This window comes from Vicia villosa, linkage group LG3 (genome assembly GCF_029867415.1).
Source record: "Vicia villosa cultivar HV-30 ecotype Madison, WI linkage group LG3, Vvil1.0, whole genome shotgun sequence".
NCBI classification, from domain to species: domain Eukaryota; kingdom Viridiplantae; phylum Streptophyta; class Magnoliopsida; order Fabales; family Fabaceae; genus Vicia; species Vicia villosa.
This window is the reverse complement of record NC_081182.1, coordinates 79,265,788-79,288,499: the sequence shown is the minus strand read 5'-3', so window position 1 is coordinate 79,288,499 and position 22,712 is coordinate 79,265,788. Positions and strand designations below refer to the sequence as shown.

General features: G+C 35.4%; 2 protein-coding genes across 2 annotated transcripts; one reads left to right on the top strand and one right to left on the bottom strand.

Moving 5' to 3' along the window:
- Window positions 1-1,674: 1,674 nt before the first annotated feature.
- LOC131656169 (uncharacterized) lies at window positions 1,675-2,573 on the bottom strand. Its single transcript, XM_058925928.1, has one exon. It carries the CDS (start codon window positions 2,383-2,385, stop codon window positions 1,834-1,836), a length of 552 nt encoding a protein of 183 aa, XP_058781911.1. The 5' UTR covers window positions 2,386-2,573; the 3' UTR covers window positions 1,675-1,833.
- A 15,593-nt stretch (window positions 2,574-18,166) lies between these two features.
- LOC131661998 (WEB family protein At2g40480-like) lies at window positions 18,167-20,497 on the top strand. The gene is made up of 2 exons (XM_058931665.1): window positions 18,167-18,615; window positions 18,692-20,497. Exons 1-2 carry the CDS (start codon window positions 18,439-18,441, stop codon window positions 20,177-20,179), a joined length of 1,665 nt encoding a protein of 554 aa, XP_058787648.1. The 5' UTR covers window positions 18,167-18,438; the 3' UTR covers window positions 20,180-20,497.
- Window positions 20,498-22,712: the final 2,215 nt, after the last annotated feature.

Sequence of the window (22,712 nt, the reverse complement as noted above, 5' to 3'; positions counted from 1 at the left end):
TCACATCTTTACTGACTCTTTTCATATAAACATTGGATACCAAACACCTAGAAACTACATCAAGTGGTTGTATCCCGTCACCATACTTTTATAATGACATCAAGAATGCAAAAGCTACAAACTCATTGTGCATCTCTCTCTTAGCCATAATTTAACAACTAGAGCGATTACACATAAGATATCTCTTGCCACAACAAAACCTTCTCCATACATAAAGTTTAATATGAGTCTAATATGTGTTGTGCAAGCTAGTCATATCTACCGTATGATGTCCCTTGAAAAATATTTAATGCAACTGAGAATAGTGTAAATTTCGGTCACTAGGGGACTTTAGAGAACAAGATGGTGTTCATGATGGGAGGTGACATGTATGTGTGTTTAGCATATAAAACCTTCATTATATCTCTGTTATAAGAAGTCACTCCGCCGGATGACCCTAACACTTCCAGAGTAACTATGAAATGGTCATCTGCAATCTTGCAAAGGAATTGCTTGATGTTAACACTCTTCTTTCATCTTCCTTCTTAATTTGGCAAGACCATCATCGTCTCTCCAAGTAGTTAAACACTGTAAAATGTGATGTTTTTGCTAGAAATTATAATTTCAAAACCTACAATCCCGCCTATTCCGAGGCTTGACCACCTATAAAACGCAATAACCAAAAAGGTAACAACTAAACCCAAACACCTATATATTTCAACTTAACAGCTACCATATACATAACATTTTTCCGTGTCTGAAAGAGAATATGACTAAAACTAAGAGGAATAATCTTGAGGGTGTGTTTGGATTGGCGGTGGACAAAATTGATTCTAGCATAATTGATTTTATCATAATTGAGTTTAACAAAATTGATCTATGTTTGGATACGTTTGTGTAAAAGTGAGTTGAATAATAAATTATAGTATAAAAATCCTCTAAAATCAATTCTGGAGGCAGAAACTACAAATTCTAGCTTTAAATAGAATCAATTATGGAGTCAGAATCAATTCTACTTTTAGCTAACCAAACATAATCTTAAAATAATCCAAAATCAATTCTACACATCTAAAATTGCTTTTGATATTTTCAAAAGTCAAACCAAACCTACATCGAGGTAAAGATAGGTGTTGTGTTCAACATTATCCACTGTATTCATAGACAGCCCAAAATGAATTATTCACTCCATCATAATAATAGACAGTTCAAAATGAATTATTCACTCCATCATAATAATAACTGAATCTATCATATTATAAATCAATACGAAAACAAAATGTCTACAAATAAGCAGCCAGCGTACCTGTCTCTACAGAAATGCAGCCAGAAACCAAAAGGTGTAATATTTATCACATGAAAACCACAGAAAACTGATCTGATTGCTAATATCAAATCACATTAATTTCTTCATAACGTTATAAACTCAATTATTATTTCCCTCTATTAATTGATTACTTTAACAATGTGTATTAATATTAATCTCACGCTACAACATTTTTTTTTATAGTTTCAACCAACATAGCATTCAATATACTTTTTTGTACAAGAATTCAATATTTATGAACTGTTGGGTAGAATAATTAATAGGATTCCATCTAACTTTATACTATATAAGTGCTTATCTCATAAGTGCTTATATATAAGTTATTATTATTCAATGAAAGGTGTATATATCTACTATCTAATGATCATGAGTTTATACCATAAACATATATTATTAATTTTCATCATGAGAAATGACATCAATAATATTATGCCATGTTTGACAAATGAAACTTAACACAAACATCATTCTAAGCAAATAAACAACTAAAATTTCAAAGATTTCTACAACAACCATAGGAATTAATTAAACTAAAGTGCACCATGGCTTACACTTGCATTCTTCATGCTCCCAAAAGGATAGCACCCTCTAAACCCACTAGAAATCTTGCTTTTCAAAGACCTTGATCCGCGACGAGATCTCGAGAGCCTTCCGTCTCTCATCGAAAACGAGGACGACGACGAAGACGAGGACGAGGACCAAGACGAGGACGACGAAGAAGGCGAAACATGAGTCTTCCTTGAACCAACCAGCCTAGGCAAAATGGCTAAAAACATGTTGAGTTTTGAGTTGCTTCTCTTGGCATTGGACTTATTGGTAGTAGAATAAGAAGGTGGAGGTGTGAGAGGAGGTAGAGAGGTTTCTGACAAAGGATGTTTAGGTGTTCCAGGCTGTGCTTCCCAAGTGAAAGGAACAGCAACTGATGTTTCACCATAGTAGAACACTCTCCTTGAAGATGAGTTTGCATTTGAGGTTTCCTTGGACATTAGCCTAGAGAAGAATCTACTATCTTGTGTTATTCTAAAGGACATTTCAGATGAATGATGATGATGATGATGATTGACACAATCATTCAAAACCATGTTGAGTGAAACTTAGATCTAAAAAAGTGCCTCAAGATTGGAGTCAAAAAACATCTACATGTGTAGACTCTAGAGGCATTAATTTGTTTTTATGGTTATGACTCTTAGGCAATATAAATAGAAATTTCACATTGTTCAATGTAAATATAGAATTGGAGTGTTAATAGGGGAATGGAGTAATTTTTGGAATAGTTTTACATCAAGAAAGTGGGGACTTTGTTAAATATATATTTTTTGGAATGGGACCGATTTAATTGTTAGGGAATTTAATGCCTGAAATTACTCCTTTCCCACTTAATCAAATGGGTAGCTGCACCATTATTTTTGGAAGGTTACAAGACATTGATTAAGAGATTGGTGCATATATACTTGTTGTGGACATATAGCATTTATTAGTCAGTAAAATATAGCATATCATGACGGTTAATAATAGGTAACGATTGTATGATTGAAGGATATGGCCCCTAATAATTGGTGTTTTTATTAAGGATTGAGCCAAACCAAGAGCTACCTAAATGTGGGATAAAGTGAAAGGGTGTGACTAAGGGTAGCAAAAGGGCAATGCCTACTCCGTCCTGCAAAAAATTTCAAAAATTGGAACGGATATAATTGAAGGTGGATGTAAAAAAATTGTTTCCTCCGTGAAAAAGTAGGACATGATAGGTAGAAGTGGCAAACTGGCATTTCGGTCCATGCAAAATCCCAAAAAAAAAAAAAAATAGGACGGTTTTGGGCGGACATACTTAAGGGTGCGAGTCTAAAACTTTCGTCCACTCCGCACTAACATTGAGGGCGGGGGCAGATACAACACCTTTTAAGCCTACAAATACAAAGATTCATGTTAATGTCCGTCTTCACAAAAGCCTGCAAAAAATGGAACGGGGTAGGACAGGCACAATATAGGATGCAAGCCTAATTCCTAGGCCCGCCGCCCACTGAAGTGTGGACATGCCCAGCGGACCGGACCCGCTTTGCTACCCCTAAGGACAGACAGACCTACGAACACTGCACCTTTAAAGTCTAAAAATACAAAATTTTATATCAATGTACGCATCCAAAAAATTCGCAAAATAACCTTAGCTCGTCCCACGAAAAAATATGGACATTATCTGGTGAATCGGACCCGTTTTGCCACCCCTAAATGAGATAATATTAGGGATCACATTGATCGGTAGATAAAATACCCAATGTCATACTTAAGCAAGAAGTTATTCCATCCAATGGCCTAATATTTTAGGTTTGACTCCCCTTATATGCTTAAATCCCTATAGAAAAAACCAACTTACGTTTGTTAAGTTTCCATTTTCCAAAACCAAAGTAATTTTTGTAACCACAACCATCTAGCATATGCACAAAGATCAAATTAAAATAAACATCTGGAGCATGTTTGATACCTCTAAGAAACAATTGCATTCTTGTCTTGGTTTTCAAGAAAACATCACCAACACTAATCTCCCTAGATACACCATCATTACCCATCTTGAACACTCCAAAATCACTTGAAGTATAAGATGTGAAGAACTCCTTCCTTGGTGTAACTTGCAATGTATCACCATTGTTAACTATCCACATGATCTTGTCTGATATGAGATTAATAGACTAATGATCACGTGGAATAACAAGATCATCACTAGTAGCAGTAGTAACACGATCATCACTGTGATCTTTATGATCTCTTTGTTTAGACTTACCTTTCTTGCATTTGTTATCCTTTTTCCACTAATAACAATACTTTTGCACGTGTCCTATTTTATAATAATAATGACACTCAAAATTCTTGTATCGCGGCTTGGATTTTCTTTTGCTTTTCTCTCTACCACCCTTCAGTTCCTTTTTCTGACTTCTCCTCTATTTTCAGTGACAAGTGTCTCGAATTGAGATGAAGAACCACGTGTCTTCCTTCTCACATCCTCAATAAGAATACTATATGATCAAGGATCCCTTGAAATTCACTCAAGTGATATGAAACAGAAGTCTCTTCCTTATACTTTAAACTTATGAAGCTACTCAACAAGATTTGAAAATTCTGGTAAGACAGACTCAGAATGTCATACACAATGTCACGACACCTTTTCTGTCATCAGCTTAGCTGAGGCAGTACATACAGATCCCCTAAATTTTGATTACTTCTTGCATGCAGAAGTCCATGAGTGCCGGGATCATATTAGTTCAGTTAACACAAATAAATCTGTTTTGCAGAGGTTCTGTGACAGCACAGTCATTAAGCAAAACACTAATGTCATGCACGAAGTGATGACATCCAAACTGAACAAACAAATAAACAATGTAGAAACATAAACAACACAGAGAATTGTTCACCCATTTCGGTTCTAACTAACCTACTATGGGGGCAACCAAGCCAGGAAGGAAATCCAATATTAGTAGTCTTAATTTGAAGCTAAACTCCCCCGTTTACAACTTCTCACTTAAACCCTACCCAATGCAATCTCTACCTAGGTTCTCCCTAGATATGGAATATCTCCATTCCACTCCCAATCATAGCAATGATGTCTAGCAGTCAACAACTCAGCCACTGCATCGACAGCCTAATTCCCAACAATTTAAACACAAATAAACACAACGTTAACTTGAAGTTGCTTACAAGCTTTCTTCAAGAACAAAACTTCACTCATTGCTTCACAGCTTCTGAGTGATTAAAACAGACCTCTCACCTACAGGCTTTGAGGCACAAATCAGTGACCATCCCACACACCGGGTGGTTCACATACACGGCTAACCCTAGAGACTACATCTTCCTAGCTCTGGCTATCAGCACACAAAATTAGGTTACAAAGGTTTCCTATTTATAACCTGATCCCAGTTGGACTTGGGCTTACAAATCCCAGCACTCCTTGCTGTTACAAATATGCAGAAAATATTCTGCTACAAATAAGGTCTTTCAATCATGAGTTTCCTAAATTAGAAACCGTTGAATCTTCAATCTTCAGATTTGATTCTTCAATATTCTGACTTGATTCTTTGACCTTTAAATATGCGCCACATAGGATTACATAATATTCTCATAGAATATTCTGTATATGTTTTAAATCAAACTGAATCTTTCTTCCTCAGTTCTGCAGGCGCGATGTCATGGTTGAAGTCATGACATTCCATATAACATCTTGCTTTAGTACCTGTTTTGTTCTTTTCATATTTGCAAGACTTATACAATATTACATTCAGCTGCTATTACGTTTTAGCCAAGCATGGATGCCAATAAGACAATTCTACAGAGCAGAACATCAACAATAACAATTTATTATTCCCTAATTTAGAGGTATACAAGGATTATATCTTCTCCCACAGAGTTTTTACATGTGTCTCATTAGCAACAAGTTTATAAATATTATCTTCTACATATTTCCGAATAAAACCACATACGTGTAGATCTTCAAACTCTCATTCTTCATCAGGCCAAATAAAACCACATACTTGTAGATCTTCTACATATTTGGATCTTTCTCCACATAGGAAGGGAGCCCAAACCCTTATAGGTTGTACTAACACCCTCAATTATGACCACCCTGTTTTTTTGTAGACTTTTGCGGGGCGGCCTGAACGAGGCGAGTATGTCTGTTTGCTACCCCTAAGTTTTAGGGCATAACATGCAACTCTTAAAGTCGTTTCGAGTAAAGTGATCAAACATAAAAAACGTATTTAGACAATCAACATATTTTCATACCTTGTGCATTTGACATTTTTTACTTCCTAGAGACAATATATCTTTTACATAGAATTCAAAAACTCATGCAAAGCAATATTATATCTCCTAAAACTACAAACGGAATTTTTAAAAGAACAAAAAATTTATAATAATATAGATATGTCTTTAACCCTTCAATTAGACTATAACAATATATTGACAGGATCTTATGGTTTGACAAATATGGATCATGTAATTGTTAGAAGCTAAAACATGTGTAGTTGTCCACACACTCCACCAAATCAAAATAGATGGTTGCAAAATATTGTTGAGTAGGGAAAAGGAACTCGTTAATTAGGCTACAGGTGATCATTAATAAATGAAAACATGTCGTGGTCCATGGCCCCATGAATGAAAAGCTTTGCTAGTGTAGGTTAGTAGTACACGTAAAATATAGTAGTACAAAGAAAAACAAAATCAATGTCTTGTCGAGGCCTTATCAAAATCTATAGTATCCTTTCAAAACCATTCACACTATATATTCCTAATCTAAGCACAATTAAAGTAGTTCATATATGATTAATCTTTTTATTACATGAACGATGATGATTAGGATCAGGGTCGTCTTTAAAGACGTGCAAGACGAGCTACTGCACAGGATTTCAAAATTTTCAAGGTTAAACTATAGATAAATATAGCCTCATAAATTATTTGTCAGGTTAAATCGGGATTAAACGGACATCTATTTGTTTTTTCATAGGCAAACTATAGCTAACCTAAATAGGGTCTCAAAAAACTTGAGAAGGCTCTAATTAGTATAAGGGTCTTTTTATTTTCTATATTTAAATAAAATGTTTTTCCAACAAGAGTTATAGTAGTAATAATAAAAGAGAAAGAGGTTGTACAGAAATTAAATTCATTAACAAGAAAACGAATTGTGATGCTAACAATTCTCCCTCATTAATGTGATAGTAATGAGATGAGCTGTATGATCAGCTTCTGCTTTTTCATTTAAGTGATTTTTGCTTTGCATTGTCTTGAGTTCTTAGATTTGATTATTGGAACCCACCCCACCCCACCCCATCACACTTTAATGTGATATCTGATTTTGTTGGAGTTTTCCACGTGTTTAATACAATACAAGGTATGAGATATTCTCTGCATGCAATTGCATAGACTAATTTTTTGAGTCAGGGAATTGAAGAGGACCACAATAAACGACAAAAATGTCTCTTAAGAAAATTTTACAGTGTTGTATGTTAAGAGTTGACTTCGAACCCAAAATTTCTAGTAAAATCGAAAAACATCATTTTCCATCTGTCCAAATGTTTTTGAGGTGAATATAAACAGATTGAATGGTGAATAATTATAAAAGTTAATTATTTAAAATTAATTTACAAATTAATTAATTTATTCTGTTTTTTAATATACGTAAAAGAAATGAAGGACTCTTATTATAAGACCGAAGAAGTAATAAATAAGGATTGATTCAACATCAACCACCTTATTGATTACTGTAATTTGATATGCCATGTTTACTTGTAAGAATTGCACAGATGTGTCCCATTGAAATGTTATATAGAATTAAATAGTATGAATTGTTAATATTATCATATCATCTCTCTTCAAACATCGAACCAGTACCTATATTCAGAGCCAGTGTAGTTGTCCTACCTTGGAGCAAGAATTTAAGGCAGGGAATTTCTTTTCTTTCTTCTCTGAGTAACATATACGTGTATGGTGTAGTTAATATAATACATTAAAAAATATTAGAAAGTAGTATTATTAATTTTTAGTTATTTAGTATTTTTAGGAGGCCTGTTTGGTTCAATCGAAAGGAGGGGAGAAATTTTTAACAAGGAGAGGGGAGGTGAGAGGAAGGGAAGGGAAGGGAGAGATTTTAATTACATATATATTTGGTTTAAAATATGAAGGGGAGGAAAGGAGAGAAATTTTATTTACAAATATGTTTGGTTCACAGGAGAAAGGGAGGTATTTTAAAACTAATTTATATTTTTAATCTTGTAATTTTACTATAAGATTCACGATATTTATTATTTATAAGTATTCATTTCGATAACATCAAAAAAATTTATAAAAACATAACAGTTATAATATATAATTTAAAAAAATTATCGAATACAATAAAATCTAACAAAAATATTTGAAACAAAAATATGGCAATAGTTAAAAAGTAACTTAAAAATATAAAAAAATATATAATTTTGAATTTATAATTTTGATTTATAATTTTGATTTATATATTTATTTGACATTATTTTCATTATGTTATATAAAGCCATTGAATAACTTATTTGTTTAATATAATATTAGATATGGTTTAATAATGGGTTTTATTGAATAATAAAATATGTTTTCTAAATTATATATGGTCTAAGTTATTGCCTAAAAAAAGACAAACAAATTATAATTTAAGTAGGCATAATTATACCAGAGATTCTTTAAGTTATTTTATTGTCATAAGTTGATCTCTTAAATTTTTTGCAATAATTTGGTCCTTTAAACTAACAAATGTGTGTACAGTTATCCTTTTTTATTTTATTTTTTTAACTTTTGATTAAACCAATCACCAAAAATACATAAAGTTGCGATAAAATGCATATAATAGTATCCTAAATAAATAAAGTAGCATAAAAAAATATAAAGTAAGATTCTAATTCAACAAAATAAAACTTAAAGGACCAAGTTAAAAAAAATAATTTAAAAGACAAACCTGTTATAATAAAATAACTTAAAGGATCTCTAGTGTAATTATGTCATTTAAGTATGAGAGATTAGTGTCACATTGACTAATAATATATGAAAGTTGACCTATATACATATATTGTTTTATGATTCTAGGTGAGGGTGTGATATTTCTCTTTCTTTTCATCATAAAGTATTTGACTCTTGTTGCTTTTGGCAACGCGCTCTCTCTCTCTAACTACCTAATAGTTTATATTAGGACACTAGAAGTATAAGATGTGAAAACTCACACTTGAGAGTATGATTGTTGGGTTCATGTGTTAGTGGCTAGTCTCATATCGACTATGAATGAAAACGATGTTGGATATATAAGAAATATCTATATACCTATTGTCTTAAGATTTTATGTTAAGATGCAGCGCCAAGGTCTCTCGTGAGTCTTAGAGGTTTAACAAGTTGTTGCTATGTACCATCACTCCCTCAAACTTTCCAACAAGTGATATCAATGTTATGATTTGGCTTGGTCGGTAAGCAGGAGTGATATCCTATTTTAGTTTAAGTTTAGTGATTTCCTCTAATTTAAGCTATTATTTAAATTGTCTCATGTCAAAACTTTGTAAATATTAGAAGTAGAGATATTAAAATGGACTCAATTCATCGAATTGGCCTAATGATCCTATATTTTAAAATGGACCGGGCTATGAAAAAATATGAAAAATCCTAAGTTTTTGGGTTAACCCAAGTTCAATGACGAGGCAAACGAGATAGGATTGAAGTGTCCAACAGACCTGGTCGACGAGTTAAGGGAGGCCACCCACATCTGATCAGAGTTTAATGCCAAACACAGAGCTGCTAGAAGGTACAACTCCAGAGTCAAACCAAGAGAAATGCAAGAAGGCGGCTTAATCTTAAAAGAGGTGCTTTTACCCGCCAAGCAGGGAAAACAATAATCCAATTGGGAGGGAGTCTATCGCATAGAAACTTCCTCACGAAGCATATAAGTTATAGGAGTTGGAAGACCCACTATTACCCAGAACCTGGAATGCTCTTCATCTTAGATATTATTACAGTTTAGTTATTTGTAATTCTCTAATAAACATAATTTCTATGTACCTATAAAAAAATCTTGAGAGATGTATTTTCCATAGGGATGTTTTCTTCTGAAACGTTTTATATGCTTGACTTCATGGTGAAGATCCTTGCCGCCCCTCATGCTAATATTTCTTATGTTGGACTTCATGAGAAGATCCTTATCGCCCCTTAGGGAAACATTTCTTACGTTGGACTTCATGGTGAAGATCCTTGCCACTTCATGGGCAACATTTCTTACGCTGGACTTTATGGTGAAGATATTTGTCGTCCCTCAGGGCAATATCTCTTACGATGGATTTCATGGTGAAGATCCTTGCCTCCCCTCAGGGCAACATTTCTTACGTTGGACTTCATGGTGAAGAACTGAAGATCCATGTCGCCCCTTGAGGAAATATTTCTTATGTTAGACTTCATGGCGAATATCCTTGCTTCCCTATAGCGAAATACAAACAAGCTACCCGACTCCTCGCCTGATGGACTTAGTGTATCCTCGAGCGGGATAAGACTCGAGAATCACGCCTGAGAGGCACGACAAATATCCAGCTAGAGAGTCTTGATCATAAGTCTTTCTTGAGGGCTTAATGGAAGACCTGTAGAAGTAGGTAAAACGCCTCGCCTAAGGAACTTATAGTCTCATAAGTCGGGCTATATATAATTTTTCTCGAAAGACTTAGATTCTCTAGGCTAACTAAACTCTCACCTGAGGGACTTAGTCGCCCTTCTGCTGAGTTACACATTGCAATGACTAGAGAACCTAGATTTCCCAAGATAAATTAGGCCTCACTTTAGGAAATGCAGGTTCTCGGGATACTTCCCTAGAGCTGCAATCTAAAAACACTTTTCTTCTATCAAAGGCATCATGTCTGGGCGATTATGTAATGCTATAATTGTAAAGAGCCTCGCCTAGGGTGATACCTTTAGACCACCCCATAAGAGGCAATGTTGGAATGTCTCCCAAAGGGAGGTATCGCCTTGCCTCAGGACTTTCCTATCACCTGGTAGTGAGAAACGTGGGATAAGATGTTTTTGGAGCACAAAGAAGTTAGGGTCAGTAACTGGCCCACGACTTTCTGTGAAATAGGGATATCATAGTCCACCATTTACTGAATGGGCGGTGGCCCTTCCCAAGTGAATCTTAAGCCCTAAAGGCCTCTATAAATACATCTCTTATATAAGAGATGGGGATATCTTAAGCCATACACATAATTATACCTTAAAGCATAGCGCTTATCAAAGTTCATCTCTCATATGATCACACCCCTAAAAAACTTATGCCTAATCACATTATCCATCAATACGGACTTTCACCTCACGTGGCAAGACTCCTAAACAGCTGCAAAAAACCACCATACAGGGCTTCTCATCATTTTGGGTAAGCCCTAACCACCTATGATTGTTATAAACCTACTAAGGCCTCTAAGTCCCTTACCCTTATAGGAGGAACACACACATGTACTTTTTAACCAGTACAATTCTGATGAAAGAATGACCTAACCACAACATAGAAAGTAGGAACACACACATATATAGGAGCTTCTCACTCCACGTGAGCTAGATCTCAACCTCATAACAACCTCAAAGCCTATGACAACCCTTTATTACTAGGGGTTATCACGTGTTTTTAATTTTAGCAAGTACACTATCATATCTTGAAATTTGATCATGATCCAATTTCAAGTTTAAAAAGTAATTAGAACATAAATACTATTAACTCAAGCACAATAGTATGATGTTTATAAATTTCCTTCAATATATGAAAATTCTTAATGATTTTATTGTTCCAGTCTTTCCTTGCTGGTGAAACAACGGTTCTAATATCTACATCGAGGATAACTAAAAAAAGATAGGCTAACTAAAAAAAGGGTCATGCTAACATGTGCCCTAAGGGCACATGTTAAGGATACTATAATTAGAAAAAGTTAAATGTAATTAAATGTCATAAAGTCATATTTAAAGTTTCAATACATTGAATGCACGTGTTTCAAGAAAATATTTCTATAAATAACTTATTAACTTGTGCCCTTAAGGTACATGTTAGCTTTTTCCAAATTATATATTTTTTAGTTTCATACAATATATTAAGATATTTATGATTATGTGATTTATTCAATATTTATCATGATTATGATTATTGTAGTGACATGCATATTTCTCTCTCAATATATAATAAAATAATCATTACAAGCATATTATGGTAAAGTAGTTCACCATGAGTCATAATCCATAAAATGTTCTATGTGAGACAATTTATCTACACATGTATTCTATTTACAAAATATTTGAGAGATTTTTAATCTCAATGAACGAATAGTGTGTATCCTATATATTTAACTAGACAACAACTTTCAAGAATTTAACTTTTCATTGTAGAAGATTTGAATTGCAAGGGTTTAATCACTCTTTAGCCATATGTGGTCCCATCCCCATGTGTTTGCATGATGGATGACTAACATAACACCATTCAGTTTCGCATGAAAATATATGGTTATTTCTACCTTCGACGAAAAAACTCCAAGGAAAGTGCCCGAATAATCTCTAAATATGCACCATATGTCAAGGCCCCATAATTTTCTCTGGAATATTCATCTACGTTGCACTTGATCCAACTAAGATTAGGCCTAATCCAACTTATTTTAAGAACTTCTTATGTTAGTGGATGCTTGCAGTTTATTTCAAATGCTTTAATTATTGTAAAATCCAATATTGAGGAATATATATATGTCCTTTAAAAGATGGTGAGTAAAGAAGCATCAACTTCTTAATGTAGTTAATGTCTATGTGAACCATTGTTGTACCTACCTTGAATCTAATGCTAATGGTGGTAAGGTATTGCATTAGGTTAATAATAGGGAAGAAGGTTTATCGCGTAACCGAAACTTCATTACTCAAGAGCAATATACTATGTTGATTAGCTTGTTATAACTGACAAATTTAATGCATTTACCATAAATTTTAACAATGCCCCTAGCTCTAATCACATATCTATATCATCCACTAATTTTGATCATGTAAAACATATATGTCCACTATATCATGTTCAATAAATACCGAATTCAATTCCTATATCATTGATGTAGGAGCTAATGATTATATGTGATCTTATTTACAGTGATTTAGTTCATATTAAAAACTAGAAATATTAATATTTGTTGTCCTAATGGTTCTTCTATTATAGCTAGGTACGCTGGCAAAACTATTTTTTACCTCAACTTCACTAAAAAAAATGTATCATATATTCCTAAATTTTCCCTAAATCTCATGTCAGTTTCTAAATTGTGTTATTCCCATAATTGTTTGCTTCATTTCTTTGGTAACAAGTGTATTTTGCAGGAATTGATGTCACATAAGACTATTGGTTTGGCTAGTCATATTGAGGACTATACAGACTTATGATTAAGGTCGATGCTTAAACCAATGATTCACCTATATCTTAGTCCATTTCAAATAGTTTATCTATTTCTAAACACATCTCTAGTTCTACGTTTGTCAATAATAGATGTGTAATACTTGCACATACCATATGGGATTTTAGATTAGGTTGTTTGTCTTATGATAGACTTCGTAAGATATACGCCACAAATTCATTAGAAATATGAGAGATCCTTGTGTGCATGTTCTTCATTCACATTCACCTAAACCCTTGACTAACACCTTGTATCTTTAGATTTTTTATGAGATATTCTGAAACTGTTCAACATTTTCATCCTTAATCTTTTTATATTGCCGAGGACCTTTATCTCTAAAGATTGAGTGTTGAGGGAGACTAGTCGCACATTAGGGTATCTAATTTTTTTGTGTGAAGTTTGATGTGTGTTACAGGTGCAAATATCATTTCTTGAATACAGTTTAGTATTTGTTGTTATTCATCAAGAAGAAAGTTTCATTATACTTCAAGGAAGACTTTGTTGAGATCAATTATCAACTGCCCATAAGGCGGGGATGGAAGTTGACCATATTTGGTGGGGTTGGAGAAAGATTGCTCGCAGACAAAGTTGGGAGTTGTCCAATCAACGCTTAGATAATGGTAATCGCTCAGACAAGAGATCCGTGGGATCAGGTGGATCGCCACATACAAATACTTTGAGCAAGTTATTGTGGATATCAAGGTTATTGGATCAAGATATTTTACAAGTCTTGTGTTTGTTATCAGTTGAGTGTCTGCATCAACAAAGAGAATTATCATTTAATAGTTAATTGTAACAAAAAGACTTATAATCAAACTTATCAAAATAGTGGAAGATCATGATTATTTTCCAATGGTTTTCAACACCATTAACGAGTAGAGTAGGCAAAGCAATGACGAACACCAAACCACTATATATCTCTGTGTAACTTTTCTTCTTCCCTTATCCTTTTTTAATTTTCTAGTATTCATTATTTTTCTATTGCATTAGTGCATTAGTGGGTTTATTTAATGCCATATAAGTTAGTCTTTGTTAATAGGGATTTAATGTATAAGCTTGGGTTTGTGGTGTATCAATCTTGTTAAAGTATCATAAATTCAATTATGTCTTGATATAACATTTATGTAAAGAGTTTTGAAATAGCTTTGTTTAAGGCAACTTTGGTTGTCTTGTGATTGACTTGCATTAGAAGCAATCAAGTACTTATTAACATTGTGTATTATTTCATTTGGTTTAATTCATTGAGATGCTTCCAAGCTCTATGGTTTTTGTGTTTTTTTTTTCACTTCTTAAAATCTCTGATTTCGTATATGGGCCCCGAAATGTTTTTTTTTTGAAATTTTCTTAAAGGGAAAAAGGTTTATTCAATCCCCCATTTTAGACCTCTTTATGTCCATATTCTCACCCGTTAAAACTTAGGGCCTCGAGATACCTCCCCATCATATGGTCTAAAAATACTTCGTCGTTTATCAAAGCCCTTTTGCTTGAGGGATTGTGTAGTGTTATATTTGTAAAGTACATGGTAAGGGCGGGAATTGTGCAGCCTTCAAGAAGGGCGACGACCATGAGTCTCATGTAAGAAGGTATCGTCTCGCCCAGATGTGGGAAACATGGGAAGAGATATTTATTCTTTGGAATCACAAACTAGGTCATCCATCTCCGAATGTATTGAATTTTGTATAAAACAAAGTTGTTTTGTTACCAATGAAGCCGCTCATACCATTTGTGATTGTTGCAACTATGCTAAACAAACAACATTATCTTTCCCTTAATCCCTATTAAAACTAAGTCTGCTTTTGAACTAATACACGTGGACATTTGAGGCCCATTTTCAACTCCATTATTCACGGTCATTCATATTTTTTAACTGTTGTAAATGATTTTACACAACATACTTGGGCATTTCTAATGAAAAACAAATATGATACAAGTTCTTTAATTATGCAATTCACCAGCTTTGCTCAAACTCAATTTGTTGTTAAGATCAAACAACTCACATATGACAGTGGATAGAATTTACTATGGACAAATATTACAATGTGAAGGTAGAGAAAAAACACAAGAAAGGGGAGGTTTGAAATGGATTTTTCAAACTTTTTCCTTTATGATAAATATTCGTTTAAGATAAACATTAGCGTATGCAACAAAGAGAAATTTGACACATTCATTTATCCAGGTTCCCCTTAGAAAAGGTTAGTCCTGTCCATCCGCCAAGGTGATTTTGCCTTAGAAAAGGACTTAATCCATTAATCATAGAAATGATTACAATTTCACGGGCCAACTGCCAGTGACTAATAACCAAACAATGATCAATTCTGTTAGTGATTGCTTAAGAATTATGACCCAACTGGTCCCTTATGAGATATAATGATCAGTGACTTCTTAAAGAATTCTGACCTAACTGACCCCCTAAAGAAGATTTCCCATGATGACAAACTGTCACCGTCTTCTTGAGTATACAGACTAAGAATAGTCACTCAAGGAACAATCAATAAAAATTAATTATCAGTTGTGTTTACAAGATTGCTTTTTAAAAGAAGATTACATAAAAGATTTAAGTACAAACAACACAAAAGTGTTAAGCAAGATATGAGCAACAACTCCTTACTTTTTTTACAAGATTCTAAAAAGATGTAAATGATAAAAAGTTGAGTTGCATCTTGTAGTAATTTTCTTCTCTTCTTTCTTTGTCCTCTTCAGCTTCAGCTTCTTAATGTTGCGATAGCTTTTGCTTTGCTTTGATTGAGTTTCGGCTTCTTCGCATTTGTAGTAGCATTGCAGCTTTAGCGTTTGCGACGAACAACATCTTTGGCTTTGGCATTTGCAACTAGCAGCATCTTTGGCTCTTGTAGTAGCAATATGCAGCTTTGGATATTTGGCTTACAGCAGTTTTGGTTGTTCACCTTCCAGCAGCTTTTCATCTGAAGTCTTGATCTTCATTTATAGTCTTTAGAGAAAGAGACATTGTGAGGATAGAAGAGTATTTTCTAAAATCTAACGGTTAGTTTCTAACGGATAGAAGTGTAGATGTTGGATATTGGAACACATTACTTCCTTAGCATGTAGCTTTGACGTGATGGCGTGGAAGAAAGCTTTTGAATAGTACGAACGTCTTGATATTTTCTATTTGTTGAGCAGACCATTGTACTGAATCTTCTTGAGAAAGTTTCTTGATCTTGTTTTTATGATGTACTTCTGATTCTGAAGTAGTAAGCTTGGAAGAGGTCACTTTCTTTTCTTTGTTCTTCTGGTGATGTATCTGATGAGTAGTTCAGAAACTACTTTGTTATGACAGCATGAGAACATCATAATCAATAGGAACATAACTTTGTCTTTTAGAAATAATGACAACAACCTTTCTGAAATGCGATGCAGGACTTCCTAGATCCAATATGTATCTGAAGAGATACGTGATTTGAGGTGAGAACACACAAACAATACAACTAATTTGAGAAAAGAACAATATCTTCAGATAATAGTGCAACAACATATTTAAGAAACACGTCTTGATATCTAAACAGAGTCAAAACAACTAAGTTGTATTTCTAATCTGTATCATTTGATCTTGACCATGTCTTCAGAATAACGAACAATAGCTCTTCTGACGAACATATTTTGACACCTGATCTTAGAAGCAGAAACTTGTATCTGACGTAGACTTTGTTCTGATCTGAAGCAACAACTTCTTATTGACCTATTTCTTCTTGAGACACTTGAGCATGCTGAAGTAGTAGCTTGTTGTGAATTACACATGAGATCCCCTTCTTATGGATTGTTCTTTCATTCATCATTCATACTTCAGCTCAAACACTTCAGTGACTTCGATTGAACCACTTGCACAAAAACAAGACGTTCAGTCATTGTGTCTTTCTAGGCGACTCTATCATTTCATGGAAGTCAAAGAAATAAATTTCAATCTCAAGATCATCATCAGAAGCTGAGTACGTGACTTTAGCTTCTACTATATGCAAGCTTCAATGGTTGGGTTATTAGTTTCAGAATATAAATATTGCAAATCTTTCACATATAGTTTTATATTGTGACAGTCAATCCGGTCACATTATAACCATTGCTACATTTCATGAACGGACCAAACACATTCAAATAGATTGTCACGTGGTCAGAAAAAAATTAAATGCTAAGTTATTCCAATTGATATCTATGCCAAACTCAGAACATTTGGCCGACGTTCTCAGAAAGCCATTGAACTCTCAACCTTTCAGTCTTCTTCTGTCCCAAGTTAGAAATCTAAGTTAACTACTCTCCAATTTGAGGGAGGAGGATATTAATGTATAGCTTTATTGTAATCATAATTGTTCTAGTATGTTATGACAAATATTTTGTTGTTTTAACTTGTGCCACAATTAGCAGATCTTGCATGCCGTGTATGTCAAGGCTTTTCTGTTGTATATAAGTCTGTCATATGTTAACAAGAAAGCAAGTTCAATATTATTCAGTTTATTTATGTAAGCTAAAGAATACATGTCGACAAACGCTTAGCAATTTATTTGCACAACATGGTTTGGTTTCATATTAAAGCTTTGATATTATTTTCATATTCAAGTTTTTGATGTTTTCTTTAGCATAAAATTTTGTAGAGTCCACAAATAGGAATAGCATAATAAAGAGACTCAATTTCAGTTTGCTGAGGCTTGATAACCTCTATAGTCTATGCCAAGCAATACTAGGAATACTTTAACTGCGTGCGCAATAGTCACAATCAGCGTTCCATCGCTTAAGCATCCAAGAAGCCTTTTGCCCCAGTGGATTTGTGGGGCACACAACACGTCGTCGTTTTACCCCCTCCCCCCCAAACAATATCAAAAACTTTTCCCCGCCAAAAATTCAATCATTTCGCAACCGCGTAAATCACGCTCAAAATCAAACACTCCTTTTCCTACGTGGCACTCTTTCATTGGCCGTCACTCGACAATCGTAACCACCATCCAACCACCGTAAAGCGCACACTCAACACCCCAAGAAAGCGTTCCCTTTTCCTCTCTTTTCTTTCCCTGTTTCACTCACTGAGTACCAACTCAATCCCTTTTTGCCACCGAGTGCTAACTCGGTCCCGCGACACAATCATCACGAACCTTAGTACTGCATAAATCCCCCAATGGATCTTTCCCGAGACTCCAAACTTCAATCCTCCTTTCGATGCTTCTCTGAAATTCTCATTTCCGTTTGTACTAATTTTCTTTTCTTTCCATGGAAACTCGCGAAACCGCCGCAAAGTCGGGTGAAAACCCAAGCAACGGAATTAGGAAAGTTAACTTACGAGCTGAGATTGATACATCGCCGCCGTTCGAGTCAGTCAAGGAAGCCGTGACCCGCTTCGGCGGAAGCGGGCCATGGTTACCTCTTTACAGACTCGGAGAAGCTTTTGTATGTTTTCCGCTCCTAATTTTCTAATTTTCACATTTTATTTATAAATAATAATGTACTTGATTGTCATTTGCAGAACAACTTTGAAGATTTTGATTTAAAGAAAGTGGAGGAACAAGCTGCGGAGTTGGAGAAAGACTTAATTGTGAAAGAACTAGAAACACTTGATGTGCTCGAAGAGCTCGGCGCGACGAAAAGGATTGTGGAGGACTTAAAGCAGCAGCTACAAAAAGAGGCATTGAAATTGTCCGGGACTCCGGATTTGCATTCTTATGAACATGTTGGAGCTCCAGTTGTTAAGGAGATGAATAAGGAAAGTAATGGGAATAGAGTTAACAATGAAGAGCAGATATTGCAATCACCTGATATGATTTTAATGGAACTGAAACAAGCCAAGGTGAACCTTGGTAATACTATGAATGAGCTTGAGGCGATACAATCGTCGGTTGAGTCTTTGAATAAGAAGATGAAGAAAGAGAAAGCTTATCTGGAGAGGACGAGAGAAAAGCTGGCGTCGAAGTTTGCAGCAATGTCTGCTCAAGAGAAGGTTGCAGCTATGTCTGCTCAAGAGAAGGCCCAAGAGGATGCGAGATTGAGTCCACCACCATCATCTCGTGTGGAATTCACTTTCGATGTTCCTGCAAATATGAGGGATTTCAATTGTGATTCGGATCAGAACAATGGAATGGTTGAAATGAGACAATCTGAAGGTTTAAAGCCGTTGTCGTTGTATGAAGAACATGGGTTTAGTGTTAAGACCGCGGAGATGAGGTGGCTTGCAGCCAAAAAGATGGAGGAAGCTGCAAAGGCAGCAGAAGCTATTGCTCTTGCTGAAATCAAGGCTCTATCTGGTGCTGGGAGATCGTATGAGTTCGCTCTACCAGAGCCTCGGAAGGTCACTTTTTCTTTGGCCGAAAACTCTCCTCTAAATCCCGGGGCTATGATGATACCTGAGGAGTTTAACTTGAAGAAGGTAATAGATTCGAAGTTTCAAATGGATGAAACAAATATTTCCAAACTGACTATTCTGAAAAAGCTGGAGGAGGCATCTGAAGAAATTCTACACAGCAAACAAGTCTTAAATGATGCTTTAAACAGAATTGAAATTGCAAACAGAAAACAACATGCTGCTAAGGAAGCTCTGCGGAAATGGATACCCGAGGTTGATCTAAAGGAGAAACCAGTGTATAACTCTTTTAACTTCAACAAGTTTAATCAAGCTGGAATTCGTCACGATTCTTCTCTACCAGATGTAACCAGGTCAACAATAGCAAACAATACTCCAAAGCGTGTTTCGAGGCCAACAACTTCAATGAGAGATGTTCTTAGCAGAAAGCAAGTTCCTGAAGGATATGCTGCAAGAAAGGAAATGGAAGAACATACTGAAAGACGAAAGGTAGCATTGAGTCAAATGCTTCAAGCATTGAGGGAAGATCTAACCCTTTCACCAGAACCTGAGAAAGATCCTCGGAGCGATCAAAAGCAGTCCGCGACACCAAGGAAGAAGTTTGGATTCATCCATATATCACTCCCTATGTCCAGGACAAGTAAGAAAAGGACGTGAAACTTCATTCTGAGTTACTGTTACCAGGCCATTCATGATTCGTTATTGGTTCTTGTGTTTGATTTCCTGTTATTTATGTAGAATAAAGTTTGTGTGGGTGTCTAATTTTATTAAATATGTTGTGTTTGAGGCTTTGAGTGAAGGTGTATATTCTGAAACTAGCTTTGGTGGGAGCTAGTAGATTATGTTTTTCTCATTGGATGCATTATGGGTCTGATTGTAAGTTTATTAAGTATAATGATCATGTGGATGCCTTGTTGTACTTGTACCTATATAAATAAATTTATATTTGTTAATCTATATATACATTTTTGGAAACCTTAAACCTTCAAGATTCAATTCAATCCATAAAACAATATGATATGTATCTGAAGAAGCAATATATTATAAAAGCAAAAGCACAAGAAATCCTCCAAAACAGTGAACAACCAACTGATGCAAACAGATTCTGAACCTATTTTTTTTTGACAGAAATCACAAGAATAACCTAATAAAAACAGGAGCGGAATAAATCCTGCACTAAGCTGACTTGTAATCAATGGTCTGAAATACTGAGACGCGGCCTAGATGCGAGAACCATTGAGCAATTTTCTCTTCGGTCCTGCTTCATTTGAGACGGAGCCGTTTCTAAAAAAGAATTTTCGCCTCTTCAACCATTTTTTCGACGATGATTTCATTGTTTTGGAAAATCTTTTCATTCCTAGCCTTCCAAATTATCCACGCGCAAGCAAACTTAACTCTGCAAGCTTAGAAGACCTCTCTGCCTGGCAGACCTTCGAATTGCTCTATATGCTGCCACTCGTCGATCTGCAAAGTTGTGACCACTCCAAGCAAAAACTGGACACTCAAAAAAATAAATGAGAGACCGATTCCTCACTACCACTGTTAGGATATTGGTTTGTGCCTTAGTCCAAACCAAATAAATAGGAGTTAGCTCAATTAGTTAGTTTTTATTCCGCAAATAATTAGGAGTGGCTTAGTCAGTTAGTTTTTATCATCCAAATAAATAGGAGTTAGTTTAGTTAGTATTCCCCATATAAATAGGAGTGTATGGGGCAGTAGCTAGTATGATTATTATTTTCTGTTTTCCTTATTAGGGTTTAGGCAGTGAGAGAATTGTTTCTCTGACTGAGGAGCAGCAGCTCTAGAATTCTTTTCTGTTTTCATATTTATTAAATACCGGCAACCAAAAATACAACCTTGTCCTCAAGGTTGAGATGAGAAAATGTCCTTCAACATATAACAATGACATGCCAAACACTTCCCTTGCAAGGTAATGATGGGTCTAAAACAAGACCAAATTTGCACTTCAGCAAACCACAAAACCATACTTGGAGTTTATTTTCTTGAAAGATAACAACAACACTACTATAGCTTTTGCATCTCCCTGGATCCCATTGTTGAGAACTTGATAGACCGACTTCAAATAATCGAACCTGTTGCACATCTTCATTCTTACTATCTCTTGATGGTCTGCAGCTTTTCTCTTTAAAACCCCTTTGAAATTGTCGCTTTTGCCTCAACTTTTTTGGATCCTTCCCTCCTTCAGCAACCATGATGCACGCTAAACTGATATTGTAACCTGCATATGGCGGATCTGGCGGCGGCAGCCGCATGCACATGCGACGCCTCATCTTTTTCATCTTTCCTCTCTTCTCTACTCTCTCTCTCTGACCACGGATTCGCTGAGATCTGGCGGCTTGGCCGACGGTTTTTGCTTTAGAAGGTGCTTCACGTATGAACCAATGTCTGGTGGTTTCGACGGCAGTGTGCGAGCCACCGATATATAATTTCCGTGCTTCTCCTTGGCTTGCGTCAGATGTAGAAACTCCATCCATGATTTCCACGAATATGATAATTTGGAATGGGGAGGGACCCTCTTCCAACAATATCTGACCGGTGACGACGCGGTCAAAGTCTTCTGAGATGGAGGTGATATTAGTGACTCTAAACTCTGTGACTTCATCAGTCCCTTCTCTGGCTTCTCAGCCACAAGGATCACATCTTTGCTCACCCCATTGGTTTCCTTCTTCTCCATTGCATCTCCCTTTTCCGACTTTGCATCTGTATGAAACTCTGTTCCACAGTTCTCTTTCATAACATTTGGTATCGGCAACACACTCCAATCAGAGCTAAGATTCTCCGCGGGAATATGCCCCACATGCTTAGCCAGCTCTGTCCCTAGCAATTGACGGAACTCCAACTTAAAGGATTTAACCGATTCTTCCAATCTTCCCATTCTCAATTCAATTGCGTCAATTCTCTCAACCATTCCTTCTTCTAACACTTCTTCTTCTGCAATCATCTTTGAATGACACAAATGCTGGCACCTCGACGATCCGGTAGGTCGGACCAATTGATAGAACAGAGGAAAGGTAGAATAGAATGGAGAAAATTATTTTATTAATAAATATGAAAACAGAAAAGAATTCCAGAGCTGCTGCTCCTCAGTCAGAGAAACAATTCTCTCACTGCCTAAACCCTAATAAGGAAAACAGAAAATAATAATCATACTAGCTACTGCTCGATACAC